Source organism: Dromaius novaehollandiae, chromosome 1 (assembly GCF_036370855.1).
Source record: "Dromaius novaehollandiae isolate bDroNov1 chromosome 1, bDroNov1.hap1, whole genome shotgun sequence".
In the NCBI taxonomy this organism is placed as follows: domain Eukaryota; kingdom Metazoa; phylum Chordata; class Aves; order Casuariiformes; family Dromaiidae; genus Dromaius; species Dromaius novaehollandiae.
In genome coordinates, this window is record NC_088098.1 from 34,995,153 (window position 1) to 35,017,873 (window position 22,721).

General features: G+C 40.5%; 1 protein-coding gene across 14 annotated transcripts in view; it reads right to left on the bottom strand.

The window, feature by feature from the left end:
• Positions 1 to 22,721, bottom strand: part of GRIP1 (glutamate receptor interacting protein 1) — a 342,714-nt gene that overhangs the window by 85,929 nt on the left and 234,064 nt on the right. For all 14 annotated transcript variants that reach the window (XM_064508773.1, XM_064508755.1, XM_064508763.1 and 11 more), the window contains one exon: positions 21 to 156. In XM_064508773.1, the coding sequence (XP_064364843.1) occupies positions 21 to 156 (136 nt within the window). The remainder of the gene's footprint in view (positions 1 to 20; positions 157 to 22,721) is intronic.

Genomic DNA, 22,721 nt, shown 5'->3' on the forward strand with positions numbered 1-22,721 from the left:
GTGGCTGGAGACATGGTTACCTAGCAGCGATTCCTCCTTGGCGAAGGTTAGACACTCTGGGTTTCCCATCCTTGTCAATTCCGCCCGATACTGTGAGCCCCAGGGTGGTGCCTTCTTTCTTCATTAATTCGACTATTGTTGAGCCCTTGAATTCCTCTGTTGCAAGAAAATTATTGGCATTATTAACAGTGGAGAAAAGCAACATCTGTGTTATCACTTAAATGTCATCTGCTTCCCAAGAAAATCACTGTGTATGTTAATAAGGAATAACGTATACATCTGGAGATTCTTTATGTTACAATTCACAAGTCCTGTCCACAAGGCTCTGCCTATAGATAAATCTGAGACATATGTTCTGTAAGAGGTTATTAAAAAATACACCAATGTGCTAGTATACTAGCACATTAGGGCCAATAAATACAAAGTTGGCAACACTTATAGTAAAGGTAGTTGTTTCACATTTTTAAAAAGCCATCTTTCCTCATTTTCTGCCTTTTCCCTCTGAAGCCTATGTTTTACAAAGGACCTCAACTGTTTAACTAAATAGGAGGGTAAAACACATAGTGATATAGTGCTGCTAGAGAATTTTAGATTCCAACTCAATTGGAGGCCAATAGTAGATGTCAGTTTTAATCAGAACATCTGAACATAACAAGATTCCAGACAGAGATTAAACGTATCAGATTTTAACAGTTATCTCTTACACAAATAGATCTCCACTATCAAGCTTGTTGAAATCTCTGCAAATCAGGTATAAAATAAGTGAAGGGTTTTCATAGTCCTACTGGTATATAAAATTTCCCTCACAAGCTTTCTGGGAAAGCCCAGACCTACTGCATATATGGTATTTTACTGAGCCTCTCTTGCAATTTGTCCATTTAGCATTCTCTGAGAATGACAACCTAATCTCACAGACCTCAATAAATGCAGAGCACCTGCAACAGAAAGCCTGGGGCTCTCTAAAAGAGTTAGCCTTATTGCACATGGCTGGACATGGCAACCTACATATGCATAGCTCCAGCGCAGTCACCAACTGTTTGGAAAGCCATGAGATGATCATACCTCAGGACCAGTGTTTCCAGTTAGAGAAGACCTACTAAAACCACCAAGTCACCCAGAAATTCTGGAAACACATGAAGTTCTAAAGATTCACCCAGAATATGATGACATGCTGGAAGGATCAGCTTTTAGGTCAACTGGTCAGATACAAATAAAACAGCACTGCACTGCAGTGAACTAGCAATCCCACTGTGGCCACATGGAACCCCCAGAATAAGCAAGCTCCTTACGTACATTCCTGTGTTCGGCACTAAGCATCAGAGAGTCTAAAATAGGCACCACACAAATGGCAGGAAGGCTCTATCAATCTCTTTCCATGTGACTGAGAAGAAGACCTAATGCATCTTGACCTCAGGATAAAGAACAGCTGGACTGAACCAGAATTGCCGAACCTGAGCAATACAGTGGTAATGGTGGTGGGCAGAGGAAGGCATTCAGAAGAGCTTTCGGCTGTGGTGAAACACCCCGTAATCAGAACCCCTGGCACTACTCTAACAGGGTTAACTGCTGAATCTTTTGCAGACAGCATTAACATTCCCTCTCTTCTCTAGGTAACAAGCTCTTCCTTCCACCCTGGCTGATGATGGCCTCACTTTGGTTATTCACATTTTTACCATTACACAGCACGACTTAAGTACTTGGGCAAGAATTCTCCCATGCTTACCAAGCTTCTACTAAGACAAAATTCTGCAGTGTACTGGGTCGGCAGCATGGGTTTTCCCAAGCTTTGAAATGAATATTTTGAAAGCGGAAGATATATTTTTAATAAGAAAAATTGCAAGAGACTATGAGACTGTTCAAAATGTGCATCTATTCAATCAAATGCAGATAGTAACATAGCTACCTGGTGCATTCTCCAACTTGGCCCACTGCACACCAGTTATGACTCTACCAGCTAATAGGTCCGTTTCAAGTGTCATTTGGAAGCTACAGAGCTTCCAGGATAACGCTTGCTCACATCTCACTGTTTTGAGAGTTCAGGAAGAAGAGATGTGATTATCTGCATCTGACGATGCAGACATGTACAGTTGTAGGAGACACTACAGAATGAAATGTTGCTTTCAGTTTTATACAATCCTGCAAGTACTCATAGTGATTACACGAGTTAGGCATGGTACTTACTGGAACCAAAAATATCGTACACTTGCACCCATTATGCACATTACATTCTCAGGTGCTTGGCTGGTGTGTCCCACTTGCATATTCAGGGTTTAATCAACTGCGAGATCTGAAGTTAGGAGGAAAATCCTCCCCCCGGCCTCAGTAGTACAACCTGTTTCTGAGCACCATCTGGGAATTTCCTTTAACAAATACTGTGCTAGCACATGTGTAGAGGACATCAACAATGCCCTGAGCATGCCTAATCTTTTCCCACAGCATAATAACGTTGTGATCTTTTATGCAGGTTAGGAGACTGCAACCACACGTTGGGAAATATTTTGCTGCCTGAAGTGACACGCGAAGCAGATGATCCATGCACTGTTTTCAACTAGCTAATGATCATACAGCTCCCCGCAATTGCTGGCATGGAAGTTAATGACCAGGCTAGCTCCTTCTGGCCCTTCATTGTGACAATTTTCTGTATATGTCTGCCAACAGGACACTGACCTCTAAACACTCCTCCTAGGTAGGCAGGAGGAAAACGATGTATCAGTGCTGAAAAGGGGGTGGTGATGTGAAACACTCATGGCTAACTGAGGTCATCTAGGAATACAGAACAGTTTCACTAGGCTTATCCCCCTGAAAGAATTTGTAGCTTTTTCTGTACAAGATCATAAGAGGAACAAAAAAACTATCTAAGCTGGTTTTACATATTACAGGCTCTTAAAAAAATGCCCATTTGATAGCCCAGTCTCTCCATTTTTCATCTTTGCTTTCTTAAGACATATACGGTTATTGCTCTTTTATGCTATATATTACACATTTATTCATCTGCATTGCTTCTACATTGTGGTTACAGACTAATCCCACTGGAGTGTTATCAAAATATCCAATATCAGAACAATCCTGGGACTTCATCTCTACAAATTCCAGTCTAACAAGCAATCATCTCCACATGCTCTATTCCCCACCTAATGCAAAGTCAGTCTGTAGCCTCTAGTTAACACAAAGCCAAGTTACTCTTCGCGGGTAAAAAATCGATCTGCTTCATGTATCACCTCACTCATAAGTCATTACTCATGCGAAGCAGCAAACTCTTTAATTAATTGGATGTCTCTGGGGCCTGTTCTCTTCCACAGGTACTCCCACATTGCTAATAACATTAGCATAGTTAGCATAGAAAGGAAGGCAAAGAAGTTACTTCCAGACGGTTATTTCCAGACATCTTATAATTTATGAGTAATATAGGAATTGAATTTACAAGTCTTTTGCTTCATGGCAAACAGAGTATAAAACATGAGCTTAAGAAACACTGTCTTCTTACTCCCTAACAGTTTCTTACCTATCTTACCTTGGGATATGAACCAAATTGATCATTCTAAACTGAAACTATGTAGAGAAAAGAAGGCTCTAAGTCTATACACAGCCCAAATCCATGCCATTTTCACTTCAGTTTTAGAAATGCATTTGAGAAGTTCTTCCCTCCCATCCATTCTCACTCCCACAGCACTCAGGGGACCACAGCACTCACACTGGGCTCTGCCTTCCCTGTGCCTGGGAGAAGGTGCCACATCCCGGTGGCACGCAGCTGGATCCTCACCCAAGGCTGCCCCAGGGCGACTGCGGCCCCAGCAGCTTGCCCCCAGGCTGCCGGCAGCTCCCCATCACTTATGGCTTGCTGGCACCCACCTGCCTCAAATACGGTGCTCGGGAATCCTGCTCAGCACCGGAGATGAGTTCACTACACGGAGTAAACACATGCGTATATATATACATACGTGCACACACAAAACGGAAAAGGAAGTTTCTGTCCCAAAGAGCTTATTTTAGATCTCCCGCCCTGCAAGGTAGAGCATACACAGCTGCTGAACTTTGATAAAAACATTACGCTGTTGTTTTTTTCTTAATTCCTGGTCTGAACACTTCTCCTGGGTCCACTGCTGTGGACTTGTGCCTGACTTATACTGTGCCTGACTTTCGGTAGGGTCAAATTGATATAAGAAGGTTATGATTTGCCCTGCAACCTAGAAGACTACAGGGATACCCAACGGGGGACAAGAAAACTTCAGAGAGAAACAGGTGCTCCATTACAAGAGTGGGTAAATCTTACTGCAAGAAGATGAATAAATGGAACAAATAGCAGGTAACTGAAATCCAAGAAACATTATGTCAACTTAATTTTTCTCCAAGGATAGTATCATGAAAAAGGTAAATGCACCATTCGACTGCTAGAATTTTAAATATAATCAGACATTTTGTAATTTCCTGCTTTTTGATGTAGGTAAATAGCATGTTTTAATGAATAAAATGCATGGAAAATAAATCAACTCATGAGATTTCTGAACGTGGAATACATTCACTTCTTCAAAAAAGAAAATTAAAAATTGGAACACAGGAGAATTTTTCACAGAACAACATTTAAAAGCTGAGTGAGCAACCAATAAAAAAATTTATCACCTATTTTCTACATTCCTACAAGTTTATATCTTAATTTAAATTTGCCTTCATAAAAACATTTGCCTTCCTCATGGACATTTAGTGTATTCTTTTTGTTCTCTTCTCTGAAAATTTGGTTTTAAGAAAAAAGCATCTCAAATCTACATGTGGAAGTAACCGTGACATACGATCAGGTTAAATGTCTATGTCTTCCACCTAGTGAACAATCTATATCTGGCCAGTGCTGCCAGGACAGGGCATAAATGAAATTTAATCTAAAAATAAAATAATACTTGCTGTTATTGATCATTTCCTACAAAACGGCATACCTAATCAATAAGTAAGTAATCATTAAGTCAGTTGAAAATATGGTCAATGCAGGCCTTGTATGGTTTTTCCCCAAATGTCAGCAGAAATTCTGCAGAGGAAACATTTTGCTTTACATTTCAGTAAGTACCTTAGAGCTTAATAAGAGATCACATAAAGATAAGTCAATTCTTAAGAAACAGACAGTACTTTGTTATACTGGGATGTCACATCTACTAAATGTTTTCAGTCCTGTGGGTGGCTTTATTTTTCTGACTCTAACAAGAGGGAAGTCAAGAGATCATGAACACCCTATTCCTCGTTGTCCTTTTCCTGACTGGGTATCACTAACTTCTAAAATACCTAAACTTTTAGTAAGAATAAACAAACAAAAACACATTGCTGAAGGAAATCTGAAAACACAAAGTGGACACCAACCCATTCTGTGCAGCGTCCCCAGCCTACACACAGACAACCCCAAACCAATACTAAATCAGAGCCTGACAATTCACAGCAGAATACAAACCGGTATGATTTGTGTAAGGGTATGTCTACAAGAAACAAGGTATTGCAGTAACCATCAGAACTGTAAATTTAATACAATGCCAAGGCAAATTGCTTTGGGTAGGGTGCCAGCATAATGTCACTGTGCTAACTCAGGTAAATTTTATACAGATACACTGTTTCTATAAATGCAAGGGAGATAACTAAGGCTCAGCCACCTGCAAAAAACCTCCTAACGCAGACTTATAGCTTACGTTGACAGCTATTTTGGTGGTACACACTATGACCATTTAGTACAGAGTGCATTGGATAATTGTGGCGGTCTGATTCACGGATTCCAATGCGCTGGATCAGAATCAACTTTATTCAAGCAAGGAAGCCCTTTATATAAACTCTAGCCCAGATCAGTACTTTCCCGAAGGTCACGTTCCCATCATCACTCCTCCTCATCCCGTGCGGCTACTACCTTATCTACTGCTATTTATTCCTTCCAAGGCTTTTGGCTCCTTAACTCTATCTTGTCCAATCCCTCGCTGTCTGCCCCTACATCTCCCCCTTTTTTATTTTCTAAACTAAATATTGCCAGTGCAGTGCGTATTTGTACAACAAGCACTTGATGCAAAGCGCTTCGAGTCATTCTCTGCATAAGGCTTATTAAGCAGGGGAGATAGATAGCAAGGGCTAGAAATCTTAGCAAGATTACCAATCCACACGCCAGTGCCTTCTTAACCCACGACCCCAAACCTAACGTCCAGTCCTATCCCTCAAAAAGGTTCCACTCTGATTCTATCTACAACTTATTAGTAAGGTCGTGTAGTCGCGGTAAGCCTTTATGAATCGATATTGACCCTGCCTGAGGCAGGCAGATATTGCCAGAAAATGTCCCGACATGGGCTCATCTTAACTGGCTCTCAGTCCTCATTTGGTGTTTCGAGGGATGTGTCAACAGGTTGAAGCAGCCATGCAGGCAGGTTGAAGCAGCCATGCAGGCATCCAACGAGGCCCGTTATCTGTAGAGAGACAAGCATAACCTTTCCCCCACGTTATTAAGTCTACTGGTTCACTCCATTGGTCCGTTTCCAGGTTCTTGTACTGAACCCGAGGCTGTTCTTGCCACGTAGGTCATGAGAAATGCTTATTAACTGCACTTTGGTCCGTATAATGGTTTAAGAGGTTGAGAACATATAAGGCTTTCCATAGCTGCTCTTGTGGGGAGGCACCGGGGCTATTCCGCCTTTTTTGTTTTTCAAGCACGTTTTTTAGAGTACGATGGGTACATTCCACTATTGCCTGGCCAGTTGGGGAATAGGGAATTCCGGTCACATAAGTGACCCTCCAGGTCTGGAGAAATGCCCGCGTTCGTTGTGCAGTGTATGCGGGACCACTGTCTGTTTTAATTTGAGTGGGAACCCCCACTGTGGCGAAACAGGCAAGCCAGTAACGACATACATCATGGCTTTTTTCCCCAACATGGGCAGTAGCGACAACGTAATGGGAAAAGGTATCTACAGAGACATGGACATATTTCAATCTTCCGAATAAGGGATAATGGGTAACGTCTGTCTGCCAGACATTGCAGGGTTGCAGGTCTCGAGGGTTGGTACCTAAGTAGGGTGGTAATGGGGATACATTTTGGCAATCAGGGCAACTTCGAATAATGTTTTGGGCCTGATCTCTTGTGATAAGTTTTTTGTAGCGCTTTTGCATTTTGGTGAAAAAAAGAAATCATGGGACAATTCAGCCTGCTGATCAAAAGTTCCTTGCTGGGTTCTGCTGGGTTTTCCTCCTTTGTCGGGAATGGGTAATCCTCCTGACATAGTTGGACCAACTTTTCTTTTCTTTTTTTTTTTTTTTAATCACGCACTCTCTTTCTCTCACTCTCTGGGAACCGCACTCACACCACCCGAGTCTTTAACTGCTAGGACTGCTGTCCCTTTGCAGCAGGCGGCTTGATCAGCCGACGGGCGCCCCGGTCGGTTCCCAGGCTATACACACTCGCACACACAGTACTGTTCACGCTCACACCAGCCACAGCGACACCAGGCCCACAGTCTGCCCGACAGTCCTGCAGTGCGCCCCACGCTGACCAGGCTGCGCACTCCCCTTTCCGGCCAGACCGAGCTGGAACGTAAAACCCCCTCAAACCCTGGGGATGGGACTCGCACCCATCCCCTGGTACGCCTTACGGTGGCCAGCCCGCATACCCCTTACAGTGCACTGTTACCAGACCAGCATTTAGAATTTAGGCGGGAATTTAAGACTCACCTTTTCGGTGCCTCTTGTTGCCAAAGATCCCAGGTGAACTCACCTGATGGCACCAGATGATCGTTTGGAGACAAGAGGCCCCGACAGTGGTCGCCTAGGGTCCCACCTGGGTCGCCACACTGTTATGGAAACTAGGCTTGTCAGCCACCATAACAGGGCCTGACCCTAGGTTCCTGCAGAAAAGTTCAGAGCCAAATCAAAGCAAATTAAATAATTAAATTTTAATGACACGCATGCAGTAATTACAGCTCGAGCTGGGTGCCTCCAAAGAGGGACTTACTGATTTAGACATTACAGAAGAATCTGTCTTTGTAGCAGTTGTAGATACAATTTCATTTCTATGTCATAAGGCGTATCATTTTCCGCTGGTAGCTCAAACACACACCTAAGTTTTGAATGCATGAGTTCTTCTGGTTTTGCCTCTTTCCATACTGTTTCCATACCTGAAGTATCAGCTGGAGCAAGCACAGACTGTTCCTCTTTCTCTTTTTTTTTTTTTTTTAACCATAAACTTGTGTTTACTTTTCTCATTAGGATCATAGTCAAAAGGCTGTAGAATCACAGAAACATGAATTGATGTTCCTGCATCGATAATTGCACTGTTAGGTCTTACACAGTATCTACGTGGTGCTGTGGTCTTAACTTTGAAGCACTTATTTCTGTCTGTAGGACTGCCGAGCTTCAGGTTTGTGGTGACTCCATCTGTGAAAGGCTCTTTGAATTTGAGCTCGTGCTGCGGTTCCAGGCTGAGGCCCTGCTCCGCTTTCACCATGTTCCTCCTCCTGCTGCTCGGCGGTGGCGGCACCAGGTCGTGGTGGCGGCACCAGGTGGAGGCGGCACCAGGTGGAGAGAGGAAGGGCTGGGCGGGAGGGGAAGGAAGGCAGGAAGGAAAGGAGGAAGGGAAGAAGGCAGGCGGTGGGCGTGCCCGGCCGGTGTAGTCACGCCCCGCCAAGCAGCCCTGGGGCGATGGATCCTTCCCAGAAGGCCGGGTCAGTGTGTGGGGGTTGTGGGCAGTCCGCACTCGCAGGAGGCCCCGTCTCTTGAAGGGCGGTGGTTCCGAAGGGGCCGTAAGATGGACACAGCAAGGCGTATTAAGAGGCGGATAGAGGTCCGGCTCCTGTTCCGGATCGATCGGCCCTGGGTCAAATGGATTGTCTCGGTCATTTCCTGGGGAGTCCCATCCACCCACTGCCCCCACCACTGTGTCGCTTGACGGAGGTGCTGTGGGGGCTGCGGGTGCCTCCGGTCCCTGTGCTTTCTTCTTGCTATGCTCTTTCAGGGTCTCAAGCATGGTACGCCACAGGGCTAAAACTCCTGCCGCCGTCTTATCGTTTCTTGTTGCCGCGTCCCAGAGCTTAACTCCGATCGAGTTCCACATACCGAGGCTATAAATCGTGCTAGAATTCACCTCGGGGCAGTTTGAGCATGCCCACATCAATAACATTTTGAGGTCTTGCGGGGGTATATCTCTGCCGTGCTGTTTCAAAGTCTTTTGCATTATGTGTAGCATGGACCTATCTTGCGGGGAGATTCCGTTTCCCACAAATCCCACGTGTTCCCGGCCGCTCACCTCCATCCAGTGGTAGGTAACCTGTTGCACGCAACGCTGCTTCCTTTCAGCGGCTCCCCTTCTGCTTCCTTTCAGCAGCTCTTTGTTCAGCCGGGCTCCGCCACCGGTTCAGCTAACTGCTGCCTCTGCAGCCCTGGACGAAGTCAGTCTTCGGTCCCTGTTCGGGCGCCATTTGTGCCGGTCTGATTCACGGATTCCAATGTGCTGGATCAGAATCAACTTTATTCAGGCAAGCAAGCCCTTTATATAAACTCTAGCCTGGGCTGGTACTTTCCCAAAGGTCAAGTTCCCATCATCACTCCTTCTCATCCTGTGCGGCTACTACCTTATCTACATACTGCTATTTATTCCTCCCAAGGCTTTTCTCTCCTTAACTCTATCTTGTCCAATCCCTCGCTGTCTGCCCCTACAGATAATCTTTTTTTTTTTTTAGTTTTTTGCAAGTATAAGAGAGTCTACAAGATGACTTTGCCACTGTAGAAATGTTGTCTAAAAAAAAAATGTCTTCCACAAATATTTATGAACTGGAAAAGGTTTGACTGCTGCCTGGCCAAAGCATATGACATCAAAAACCAAACAATGGTATTTTATAATCAACCACAGGCCACAATATACAGGATGTGATTAAATAACTCACTGAAAATGCCAGGACTACAGGACATGGCAGCATAGCTTATATCTGGCTTGGTTTTTCTCCTGTCTAAAAAGAGCTGAGCTCTTGCATTAGTTGGTGTCAGCTACATTTTTCCAGTTCTTGGGCACAGAAACAGATACCTTGGCAGCCCACTCTCTCTAAATCAAAACTGAAGCATACAGCAGGGAACTTCTTCAATTTTACATCAAACATAAACACTACATTTCATACATTTGATAATGCCTCTTCATCCTGAATGACAAGAAACTAACCAATTTGTTAGCAGAAGTGTTTTGCAACCTTCAAATGGAAGAAACATCCAGTATATGCCCCAGTTACTGAAACACACCACAGTAACTTCAGGAATTAGGTTTTGGAGTGGAATGTTTAGCAGGACTTGCAAGTAAGATTGCTTCTACAATCTACAGTAGATTGCTCTATGTCATATGAGGATGCAAGAAAAGGCTGCTTTGAGCTTATGGGGAAAAGTGGCACACGGAAACAGTTGCCTCAAAAGCAGCGGGGTTTTTCCAGGACTACCCCGCAGAGGCGATGCAGGCTAAGGTGGGAGCTGGATGGTCATGCAGCTGGAAGCTCCTCCAAGCCAAGACAGCGCTGGTGAGGGAACAACAGAGTTCTGGTCCTCTGGGTGGTTCTGCTCATGGGAATTAATAGGGAAATGCAATTTTCAAATATGTTTTTTTCAGTTTGCTTTCATTCACATGATTTGGTTGCACAATAATGCCAGAAAATAACATATAGAAAATATATGTCAATACACAAAATACCCAAGAAATTCCAAGTCTTAGAAGTCAAAAATTATTCATCAGATTACTCGGGCAGATAATATGCATTCAAAGAGATTAACCTGAGTTGTACCAGTACAAAGATGGCATCTGATTCTCCTAACAGCTGGGGCTACTACGAATTTTTGGCAGTGGCCACTTCTTAATTCTTCCCTCTATTGTGCATTTTTCACGCAACATCAAAGATCGAAAGTATCAGGCCACACACAGCCAGAATCATAATCAAGCCTTCTCTCTGTCTACATTTTCTTGAGATGGCTGATAAAAAGGCTTGTAGGACAAAAAAATTAATGTAACCAGTAGAGAAATAAGTGAAAACAGAATTATTTTTTCAATTCACCAAGTTTTGGACTGTGTGGAAAAGCATGACAGTGGGAAAGTAAACACAGACACTGAGATACTGTTTAAAATTGCCTTTGCCATTTGGGTAGTTTCTTATTTTTAAGATTGTTTTTGTCATTTTTTGCTCATATACTTCCTGTTTTCTGAATTTCTGTACATGTCCATAAAGGTGGAATGTAACACAATGCAGAACATCCACTTTGAAGGAAATTGGAAACATGCAAGATCAAAGTTTTATAATCTCTTAATATAGGTAAGGAATCAAATTACAAGCATGAATTCTTGTAAGTATACTGAAGAACAATCAACATATTTTAATTAAAATGGATTCAGAAGGCAAGATATATTTAAGTGTCAGAATGACAGAATTACTATTTGTAATCCCTGAGCAAATCTTTGCAGAGAAATTCAATTACAGGAAAATTATTAAGAGAATTATAAAACACTAAAACATCTGACTTTAGTAAATACGAATACTTTAATAAATTATGGTAAGAAGATGTAGATTTAGTGGAATCACTAACAATATAAAACTAAATTTTTTTTTGCATTGGTTCCTACAAAAAAGATTGTTTATCCCTGAAGAGCCACCTTGTAACACAGTGGGAATAAAGATGCAGCGAGAACTATAAACTCACTCAATGATGCATTCTAGTTACAGCACATTCATTCTTTGAGCTTGCTGTGAATTTGTAGCATTTTCACTGATGGCATTCTTTGGAGAATATCAACATACATACATACATATATATATAGGCTGCTATACCTGCATTGTCTGAAGATCTGTAATGAAGAATTGCCTTATCTTCAAACAAGCACCCACTCCAGCTGAGGAACTAGCTAAGTTTCAGTAAGTTCTCAGCAATTGTCCGCTCCCATAGATCTGTGCTGGTAGTTAAATTCCTGAAAACGTACTTGCCCAAAGCAGCCCATTAAACTGTCAAGGAGGAGCTTACCAAAGCAAGCACACTGCGGGTAGGATAGAGCAAACACTACGACTAAAGACTTGATGGTCTCAGCCTCACAAACTCTGCACATTTCTTGTAAGTATACTGAAGAACAATCAACATACTTTAATTAAAATGGATTCAGAGGCAAGATGTTTAATGTTTAAGTGTCACAATAACACTTTCCAAAGCTCAAATGTCTTACCTTCTGCACAGTGTCAGTCTTCTGCTTAGGAGTGAAATGGGTAGAAGATACTTCTGAGTTGGATCTTATATTCATAGGTATCTCAAGAATGTACCTCACAAATTAGGCCACATAAAACAAGTGACTCCCTTTGAAAATTTTACTCCATGCTATAAGCAACCAAGTCTTAAGTAAGAATGACCTGTACTTCAGCAGTATTCCACCTTTATATGTCTCTTTCGGACACTTATCAATGAAGGAAGGATGGAGCTTCATGACAGCATTAGTTTCTCTACATTTCTGTCTGAACTGGGTGTGTGTGGGGGTTCAGTAATCTCCCTCTGTTGCTAGAGGAAATACTGTTAAATGAGAAAGCAAAGCTATGCATGGGTGACAGCACTCTGCTGTAGAACAGCACACAGCTTTGACGCTGATGTGACATTTTGATTTGTAAAATTTATTCCCATAGTTCTACTGGATTCACTTCCAGCCTCCTCTATTTCCGTTATTGAGAAATTAGCATGAGGAGAACTCTTGCTCATTAGTGTTTATTCGTACTGAGGTGATATTGTTCACAAAAATGTGGTCAGACTATTCAAGTTTTCTGCTTTCTACAGTTATCAAAATAGATCAGGCACAATTCATGTATTTGAAGGCAAGAATGAACCATCAGGAACAATTCTCTCTCTGCTCTCCCGAGGGACACAAACTGAAAAGATGATATAGTGCTATCTGCAGTTACAGAATATCTTTTACAAAGATATCCAACATGGCTTTGAAAGCATTAGGCAATGGAAAATCTACTCCCTGCACTGGTAATTTCTATCTGAATTTGAGTAGATAAGCTTTCAATCCCAAGACCTCATTATAATACCACTATTACAGTCAGAATCTCCCTGCACATACATAACTGTAAACAGTGATCAAATTGCTTCCTAATCTTCTTTCCATTTTAGATTAAGAACTACCTGAACTGCTTATATTTTCCCTATGTAAGACATGTTTCCCAGCTCTTTCCAATGTTTCAACATCCTTTTGACCCACAGCTACCAGGTAAGTTTTAGCAATACTGCCATTACATTCCATATTCCAATTTGAGTCGTTTTTTATTTTTACTGAAGATATTTTTGCGTCCCTTACGATGGTCTACAGTTACTACATAACATTTTAGTTAATATAAAACACCAGTTCTCCTTTTTATGACCCAGAGATCATTAGTAACATGGCAGAACTGAACTAATAAGAATCAGAAAGGACTACAGTAATGATGTCACACATTTTTGGACAAACAAGCCATTCAAACAATGGATGGGAATTTTCAAACATATACTACGAAGACTGAAATTTTAAGTAGCAAACATGCAACTTCGAAGGATGGGCTAGTAGGACTTGCACTAGTACTTGGATTAATGAGCAGGTACTTTAAGTTTTTACGGGTAATTACCTGTTTGTTTGTAGGATATACACAGTTGAAAGATACACATTACCATCACTCTTTCTCCATTGTAGTACAGAGGGAGATTGAGCATGACAATGGTGTTCATCAAAGTCTCTGTGGGGAGGATTAGAGACTCCTTGGAAAAGGAGAGGGAACGCTTCCTGCCAACGTTACCTATTGCCCTTCATGCTTAGGGATCACTGGCATCTATAGGGTTTGTTTACCCTCTAGCTTTGTGGAAAACTGCAGCCCAGAAATGCCCACTTTGGGAAGATGGTAGCTCAAAAATAGGCTGAAGGAATGCACAGCTATGAATATTTTATAGAGTAAAAGGTGATCTGATAATGACTCAACTTTTTTTATACTTAATTCTGATATAAAATTAAACTTACGAAGACTGTTTGGGGTGAATACATGTGCAATGACTATTGAGAAATAGGATGCACTAAAATCCTTTAGGTGTTTCTAGTAGAAAAAAATGCCTGTAACAAAAGGACCATTAACTTATTTGACATTTGGTATGAAGAAAAAACTCTGAAAAGACACTGTTAAGGCCAAAGGAAAGGCAAGTTTAAGAACTACAAAGTAAACTACTGGATTGTACTAAAATTTGCTGAATCACAGGAATACTGATGACTTTAGCTGCCATAAGCATTTCAAATCCACAAGGATTTACTATTTCTGTTAAAGAAGTTTGCCTCCTGGATAAAAAAAGAAAGAAAAGAAAAAGAAGAGGAGTAAGTCAGGCATTTCTGTCTGCTAACCTGTGCGCTGTATCTCTCTAATACCTCTCTAATCAAACTCTACTTATTCCCTAGGGATTAATGTATGCATAATGAACTAATGGAAGAGAGGAATGAAGACAGATGAATTCATTTGCATGAACTAACTTCTTATGCAGTTGAGCTTGGTGAACAAATCACTGCAGTGAAACAGTAAAATGCAAAGCTGCAAGAATGTACCTAAGTGATTTCTTTTGTCATCTAAATTGCCAGTGTATGCCACAGAATTACCAGAGAAACTGAAGTGGCACCATATTAGCACATATTAATAGTGTCTGTGCTAGCCTATGGGACAATAAAAACATTTTGTAACTTAAGGTCACTTTAAGAAGCTATATTCAGCTCTCAGCAAAAATCTGCATATGACATCAATGCGAGAGGCTTATATTATTAAACTTTCCTCAGTCAAACTCCAAAATATGACACATGCTCCACGGGAAAGTTTCTGGACTTCTTTTTATCATTTCCTCTTACCCTCTAGAAACTTCAGGTAAAAAGGAACAAAGAAAGATGATTACACTTACCTGCCTCTCCAAAAATACTAAGACATACTAATTACATATTCTTGTTCATACCTACTCTAAATACGTCTTGTTTATTGTGTCCATTTTAATGGCTTTCCCTCAGCGACCAGGGTTAAGACAAAGAAAGACAAAGTGTGTCTATGAACTAACTTAAATCTTCAAACAGAATGAAACTGTTGAAGATTCAGCTGAACTACATAGAGGATACAATGATGTCTTTAATTTGAAGCGGAAGGTATTTTTCACCCCTCTTGCATGCAGCGGACAGAATCTCAGCAAGGATGCAAATACAGGAAAGCTATCGCTAACACAACTGAAAGCATGCCCGTTGAAAGTACGTGCCTGTCTGTTTTAGAGTAAGGTTGTCAGAGACGGACGTGATACTTCATCAAGGCTGTTCTTAAGCAGAAGTGAAGTGCCTACCTATGAGCACTTTCTTGGGTTGCTGAACTCCATGTAAACCCTCCACTTCACCAGGAACGACCATTTCCGTTTCTCCCTTCCTCTGCTGTTCAAGGGCGTACTGACGGCTCTGCTTTCCTTTTATGAAATATTTAAATTCTAAATGATTTTGAGTTTACAAAATGACATAAGGAACCTACCAGGCCTCTCTCAATGCAAAGGCCTCTGCACAGAGATATTTTATTATTCTTTCTAGTATGATTTGCTAACCAAAACTGGAGGAAAAACTATGGGAAAAATTTGCATTTTTACATTTGATAAGGTTCTGGTTTGGTAGAAGTGACAGTCTTTTGAAGGTTACACAAACAAGAACACTCGGAGACTGCTTTTTGCTCCAGATACACCAACACGTGGTGCTTGCATAGTGCAGGACATTCCCTGGTATTCTGGCAACGGCTCACTGAGGCTGACATCCTCCTGTTTCACCGCTGCGAACAGCAGCCTGCTCCAGTCGTGTGCTATGCTGCCTCCTCCGGAACCTGCAATGGCCGAGGTCCCCAGGCCAGACTTCATGGGGAATTCAGTTGTATTTCATTGATGGATTTATGAACCATCGCAAGTTCAATAAATCAACCCTTTTCAGCTGAGGTCTGCATCACTGGCAAATTTCCATCTAGATCAGGTGCACAGCATCTGCAATTGCCATTAATTTCACCTGAAAAGACTCGTGCTCAAATCCTTTTTCTTTGTATTATCATACTGCTAGATTGCTTTGAAAAATGTGTTAGATTTACTCACATGACTAAAACAACCTCACTACTGTGGCTGATACTATCGTGTAAACCATACATTGCTTGCCTGTCCCAAATATGGCATCGAATGCATTAACCTAAACTACTTTTGATTCCTGAAATCCCAATTTTAGCTGTTTTAATGCAAAAAAGAACCATGATTTAGACTTTAAAAACATAAAATCTAATTTCCCCTCTCTCTGTTTTTCTATGTCAGATGAAAGCTTTGACAGTAGCATTCTTTTTTTTCTTTTTAACCCATTAGTTCCTACCAAATAAATTAACCAGAGATCTGATTCCAGACAAAAGTTCTGCAGATAGAATTTCTGAAGTCTTTGAGGATGTGGCTCCAGTCCTCAACTTGTATCAAGTACTCAAATTTAACAGCTTGTTTTTTTTCCTAACTTATAGCCTGTCCTATAGTTTGGACATACATATAAAGGACACCATTTGCCAAACATGCAGTAGGCATGTTCAGCACTTCTGCCGTTTTGATAACATCATCTACTGCAGCCCAGTTAATGGCAGTGTATCACAGCAGCTTTAGCGCACCTTATGGAGCTAATATTTATGCCATCGAAGTCGGGCATGCTACGAGCTACTTTTATTCATAAGCACACAATAATCAATACTTTAAAATGGACAGAAGGTTTAGCATCACCTATAGGCATGATTTGAGACTTCCGAAGATTAATTTCACATCCTTTGTAGGACAGCAGGAGAGACTGCTGATGCTATCTGATACTGCACAGAGCTATTTGTCTCAGCTAGAGAAGTACAAGAGTACTCCGTTAAAGACTAACCTTTCTAGATAGGCTCTACTTTAATTCCCAGAATTTAACTTATGCTGAAGGTCACCTGCTCCAGGAATTCTCTAACTAAAAGTAGGTGGGAAAGGTGATCTCTGCCTGAATACAACTGCCCAACAAACACATTTGTCCCGATTTTTCCTTGGCATTTGTAAAATATGTTCAGCTACTGTATGTATTTTTCTTCTAAGCTCACTCTGCTAAATGTCTTGCACATTTATGTCCACCCCAAAAAGCCTTTTCTACTAAGGGCAGATTTAAATTAAAAAACTGTCCCCAACATGGCTATATAAATATGGATAAAATGTCAAACTCTCCCAGTACAGATGAAGTCATGAAAAAAAAAAAGCCAATAAAATTTAGACCAATTTGTCAAGCAAGGGAAGAGAGACAGCACTTTCATGCTGATGTCACTTTGTCTACACTGAAGCTTTGCTCATTTAGAAGTATTGCAAAGATCCTGGACAGGTGATGACTCTTACTTCAGAAGCAGCTTGCATATTACCTCCCAAACTCTTCCAACTTACAATGGACATAGAGACACCAGCCCAATGCTAACTGCTAACAACAACATTTTGTATAGTTTTGAGTTTATGTTTTATGTTTCAAACATTAATGAATTATAAAAATAAATATAAAATGATAAAATGAAATACAAAAGGATGCCCAAAAGTCTTTCGACTTGACTCGCGGGTAATGGTTTTTAATGGGGTTACAGCTACATTAAAATGTGCACTGGATCAGCATATAAAATGTTGTAGACTCTACTTCCACCTTCTACATATGCAACACAGGGACTATAAAATGTATTCTCAACTTACTTTCTGTGCTACGGCACTAAATAGGTCAAGGTCCATGATTTTTACTATGTTCCCATATACTTTCCATTGCACCATTACATTTTGTTAGCAGCTAAGGAATAAAGCTCCTGGATTTCAAGTCTCATTACAGTTTGGTACCATATTTATCATGAAATCACAGAAATTCCTTGCTAGGCATCTGATTTTGTAGCTAGAAGTTTGTAATGTCTTTCAAATACACTTGCTGCATTTTTATATCTTCAATCACATAAATAATGACTTGGTTTTTAGCCAGAACTCAATCACCTTTTTTTATTTTAATTTTTTGGAAAAGCACATGTGCTTATTCCCATGCAAATATGTTCTATACAAGTTACTTTAGAAAAATATTATTCATTTCAGAGGCATTGCACCTCTGAAATTTTAGGTATTTTTTGATAGCTGTGATCCATTTTATTGAAGTCTTGATCTAATGATAAGATTTTCCTATGTGACCTCTATTGATTTTTACTTCTCACTTTTGTTTACAGAGAAATATTTGGGGACTCAATATACACAGGGTGTTACCAGGTATGTTCACTCATGGTTTGTCAAAGATATCTAAAATTCAGCTGTAGCACGTCTCTCACTTTTCTAAGTCATTGGTTTTATTCTACCAGAGAGGTCAATGCTCATTTTCTATATCGTTTATCTGACAAGTATTTGGGGTCACAGTGTCATCTGATACAGGAAGAAGGCAGCCTTGGCAGGATCTTGTCTCATGGTTAGCTATTAAGCTGGGCTTGCTTTGCTCCACTGATAAAATCAATTAGCATTGCAGGCTGGCACTTGTTCCTACTTGGATTGATATTCACAGCATCTTTCCAGAAACGTTTTCTGTGAATGAGAGCACTGAAATCTCTTGATTTCAGCATGTTGCTATTTCCTCCTATTGAAGCGCTCGTTTTTTGCTCCCTGCAGCCTTTTCAGTTTTGTTAATAAGTAAGATTTTGCCAAACTGACCCTTTTTATGTGTTTCTTCACACAACATTAGTGGATTCCCAAGACGATGAAGATATGAAGTGAGAATGAGATCTGCAATTTGGACAAGGATAATAACTAAAAAAGATAAACATCTGCATTCTACTAGCCTATATTTCACTGAAGAAGTTAATAAGGTCTCCTACTCTTCTAATGCAGAGATTTGAAAGAATGTGTGTACCTATATATCAAAAAAAAGGTGCCTGGTAAATTTACTAGGAAATGAATGTGGACAGAAAAGGATTTGGGAATCCCGGTAAGCGATCAAAACTCTCATGCCAAAACAATTAATGCAACCCATGATTATATAAACAAGACAGTTTTGCATAGGAGTATTTAGTGCACCTTTGTATTTAGCAAAATAGCGATCATCACTTGGATGCTTTTCTTCCCGTTCTTGTGACACAATTCAACAGAAATATTAATAACCAAAAAGAGGATAGAAGAATCAGAGAGCTAAAGAACCAGGCCTGGGAGCAGAACACCCCAGAAGCACAATCTGGTTCCTTCAGCAAAGGGAAGATAAAGGTGTCTTCAAAACAACGTAAGCACCTATAAGGGATAAACTGAATTTTGATGAAAGAAGACTGGCTAATTTATCACAAACGAGGGGAAGCTAAAACTACACACATTCAAGCTAGAAATAAAAGCAGTGCAGCTAATTAGCCACAAAAGGTGGTGATGCATTTTCTATCACTGACAACTTAAAATAGATTGGATGTCCCTCTGAAGTATAATTCAAATACAAGCTGAAATGCAAGTAAATTCAGGGAAGTTATGTGTTTGGTTTAGATGGTCACCAAGGTCTCTTCTGGCTCATTAACTCCATGTAAATTCACAGATTATGCTAAAACTGAAAGGATGAGCTCTTTGCTCTTACCACCACACATTTAAATACAAAGGTAACCAAGGCTAGTTTGTAATGATGCTATAATTCACCGGTGGTCTTATGGCTCTTATGTAAAACAGACATGTGCAACTCTTCTATTCCACACTATGAGGCACAAATGCCTATCTCTGTCTGCCGCACGTACTCAGGAACGTGATGAAGATATACACACACACATTTTACTCATTTGGTTCTAAAAAGGGAAAAGGAAGCCCGAAAGTGCTTTTTATTAAACAAGCTAACAAACAACTCTTTCTCCATCAACATGAAACATATGTTAAATCACTTCATACTGGCAAAACAGACATAGGATTTTGTGACCTCTCCCCAAAATCCCCCAGATTTTGGTGTAAAGGTCAAGGTTTGCAGAGAGAGCTAGTAGCTTTGACCTACTGATACAATTGAAAAGACTATTATCCAGATTTAGAATAGCATATTTTGGTGTGGTGATATATCTTCGTAGGTGATATATTATTCCCTTGCTATCTTCATGGTCCAAATTTATAATCACTGTAGAAACTGAACTAGAGATTCAAAAAAACAGATGGAAAGCATGCATTAACTCCTTTAAAGAGATATTAAAAAATACCTTAGGAACTCCATTAAAAAAGCAAGTTAATTATCTTTAAGATGTAAGAATCTATCAGCTGCAGAAAGACTCAAGTAGGCAAATGATTAATAATATCCTCAACTTCTCAGATTACCAAACTACTCAAACCTTAAAGGAATACACACGGATTTATTTTGGTAGTTATATGGTTCTGCCTACAACACTGTGGGACATAGGATTTTAAAAAGACAAGAAACGCTCTGCTAGGTCAGACCAACAATCTGTCTAGCTCTGTTCCGTCTTGGGAAGAGATGTTTAGGGAGCAAATGGGAGCCTGGCCACCTTGCACGGTCCAGTCTTGTCATAGTTCCCCAACATCCAGTGCTGTCATATTAGAGCACACATTGCTGCTCAGTCTTGGCAAGCATTTATTTATGAATGTCTTGTCCATTAATTTGTTCAATCCCTTTTTGACTATGCTGACACAGTCTGCATCCATAGCTTTGCTGCTTACTACGGATTTCTCTCCGTCGATACAGGACCAGAAGGATCTTCTTAACTAAAAAAGCAGAGCTGAAGCAGAAATCAGATTTTTTCTGTTGAATCCACATTTCTACCTCAATACTGGGCTAATAATACTCCAGATAAGAATATCTAAATAGATTCTTACCCAAGAGAAAAAGATAGCGCCTGAATAATTTTCAGTACAACATTTCCTCACTTTTGAGTAGACTGGGGAACCTTAGCATCCTTATATTGATTTTTCCCTCACATATTCTAATCTCCGTATTTTTGAAGATATTCCCCTCACCTCCCACCCAATGAAAACCCAGCCATCCTATCATGCGGAGAAACACTAGTCTCCAAGAGATGAATATCAAGCTTTAGCTGTTCAGTTATCTAAGACAAGGCAAATGCAGTAGTTGTAATAAGCTGTTTTTCCCCATGGGGGACAGTTACAGAAAAGGCTAAGAAAGATGCGTGTCCTGAGAGTTTCACACCTTCTTGGAGGACAGCAGAGAATATTGGGATTGAGGAATTGTGTTCAGATAGAAAAGGACTTTGATCAGTTATACAATCACATGGTTACAGATCTCTCTGTCCTTTTCCTTTATTACCATGATTTTTAATGAGCGTATGCTGTTCCTCCCAATTTCAAAACTCATCCAGCCTATTAAGTTTCTCTTTCAGACAGTGTGTTTCCATATTTCTCCCTCAGCCTAGTCCTTACCATCTTTGCTTCTATCTGTTTGGCTTTCCCTGTTTTTTTCTCTCCTCATGTGGCCTCCACAGCCTGCTCCCTCTTCTAATTGAGGCCTTTAGAGGAGAATAAATTTTTCATCTGATGTTACTAACACACTGGGATTAAAATGAATGAAACCAACCACTGGAAGATGAAGGATGCTTTTCCCTTATAGGCTCAGAAAGCACTCTGAAGTGTTGCAGGACAACAACCAGGAATGGGCTCCCAACCACAGGAGATGCCCTACTGCTCCCCAGCCTATTTTGAGGTCCCAGGCTCCATTCGGAAACCCTGTGGTACCACAGTGACAGAAAGGCAAGTGCTGGGACTTGTCCTTCCAAATAACAAATGGCCAATTGAGTACGTAGGTGCAAATGACAGCTTAAAAACTGCAGGCCTGCTCGTTCAATACTGAATGACTGTCTTAAAATTGCCATCTTGGCCCCAAAGTATGTGTGCGCAAGGGCTGAACTTTTTTGAGAGCTTTTTAAAGTTATTATAGATACTGGTATGTGGCATTTTATCCTCATCATACTACATATAGCTAAATTGTAGCAGAAATTATTTAAGAAATTTTATTTTGAAGTGCTGAAGTTTGGTAAAATTATATGCAACTACATCCAGATATCCATAAATGCAACTAAATCCAGATTCCATAAATGAAGGTGTTTGGTACTGACAGTAACAAATATTGTCTGTGCCTATATTCAACCTTTATATGAAGGTGAAAACATTTCAAAGATACGTAACATTTCAGACCTCATCATGGCCTTCTCATACCATTTGGATATTTCAAGAAGTGCATGTTCCTCAGGGTACAATATTACATTTAATGCATATTTTCCTCTCATTTACGGTAAAAGGAGTGAAATTAGATCACTCTCTCTTTTAATCCTTTTCAATATCAACAGAATAGGGACTCTGTCCAAGACGCTGCAGAGCAGGTATCATGTTCTTAAATTCTTAGCGCTAGCATTCCTGGGTAATTGTTGCTCTGTAAATAAAATGTATAAATAAATCAACAGCAATCTTGTTTATGTAAGAACTCAGAATGGACTTTTTCATTTTGTATGACAGCTAAATTTCTTTTGGGTTTATCTGTGTATCAAATGTTTACATGAATGACATACATACATAAAATTGTACCAGCAAAGTTATTTTGGTGGAAGGGAAATTGGGAAGAGGAAAAAATCCTCTTTCTTTCAATATTAAATACCTGAAAGCAAATTCAGGAATTTCCACTGTTGAAGGGAAGTAAAAAACATGTAGCTCTGCAGATGCCTTATACCATTTGAAAAGCCTCCAGCAGGTTAAACAAA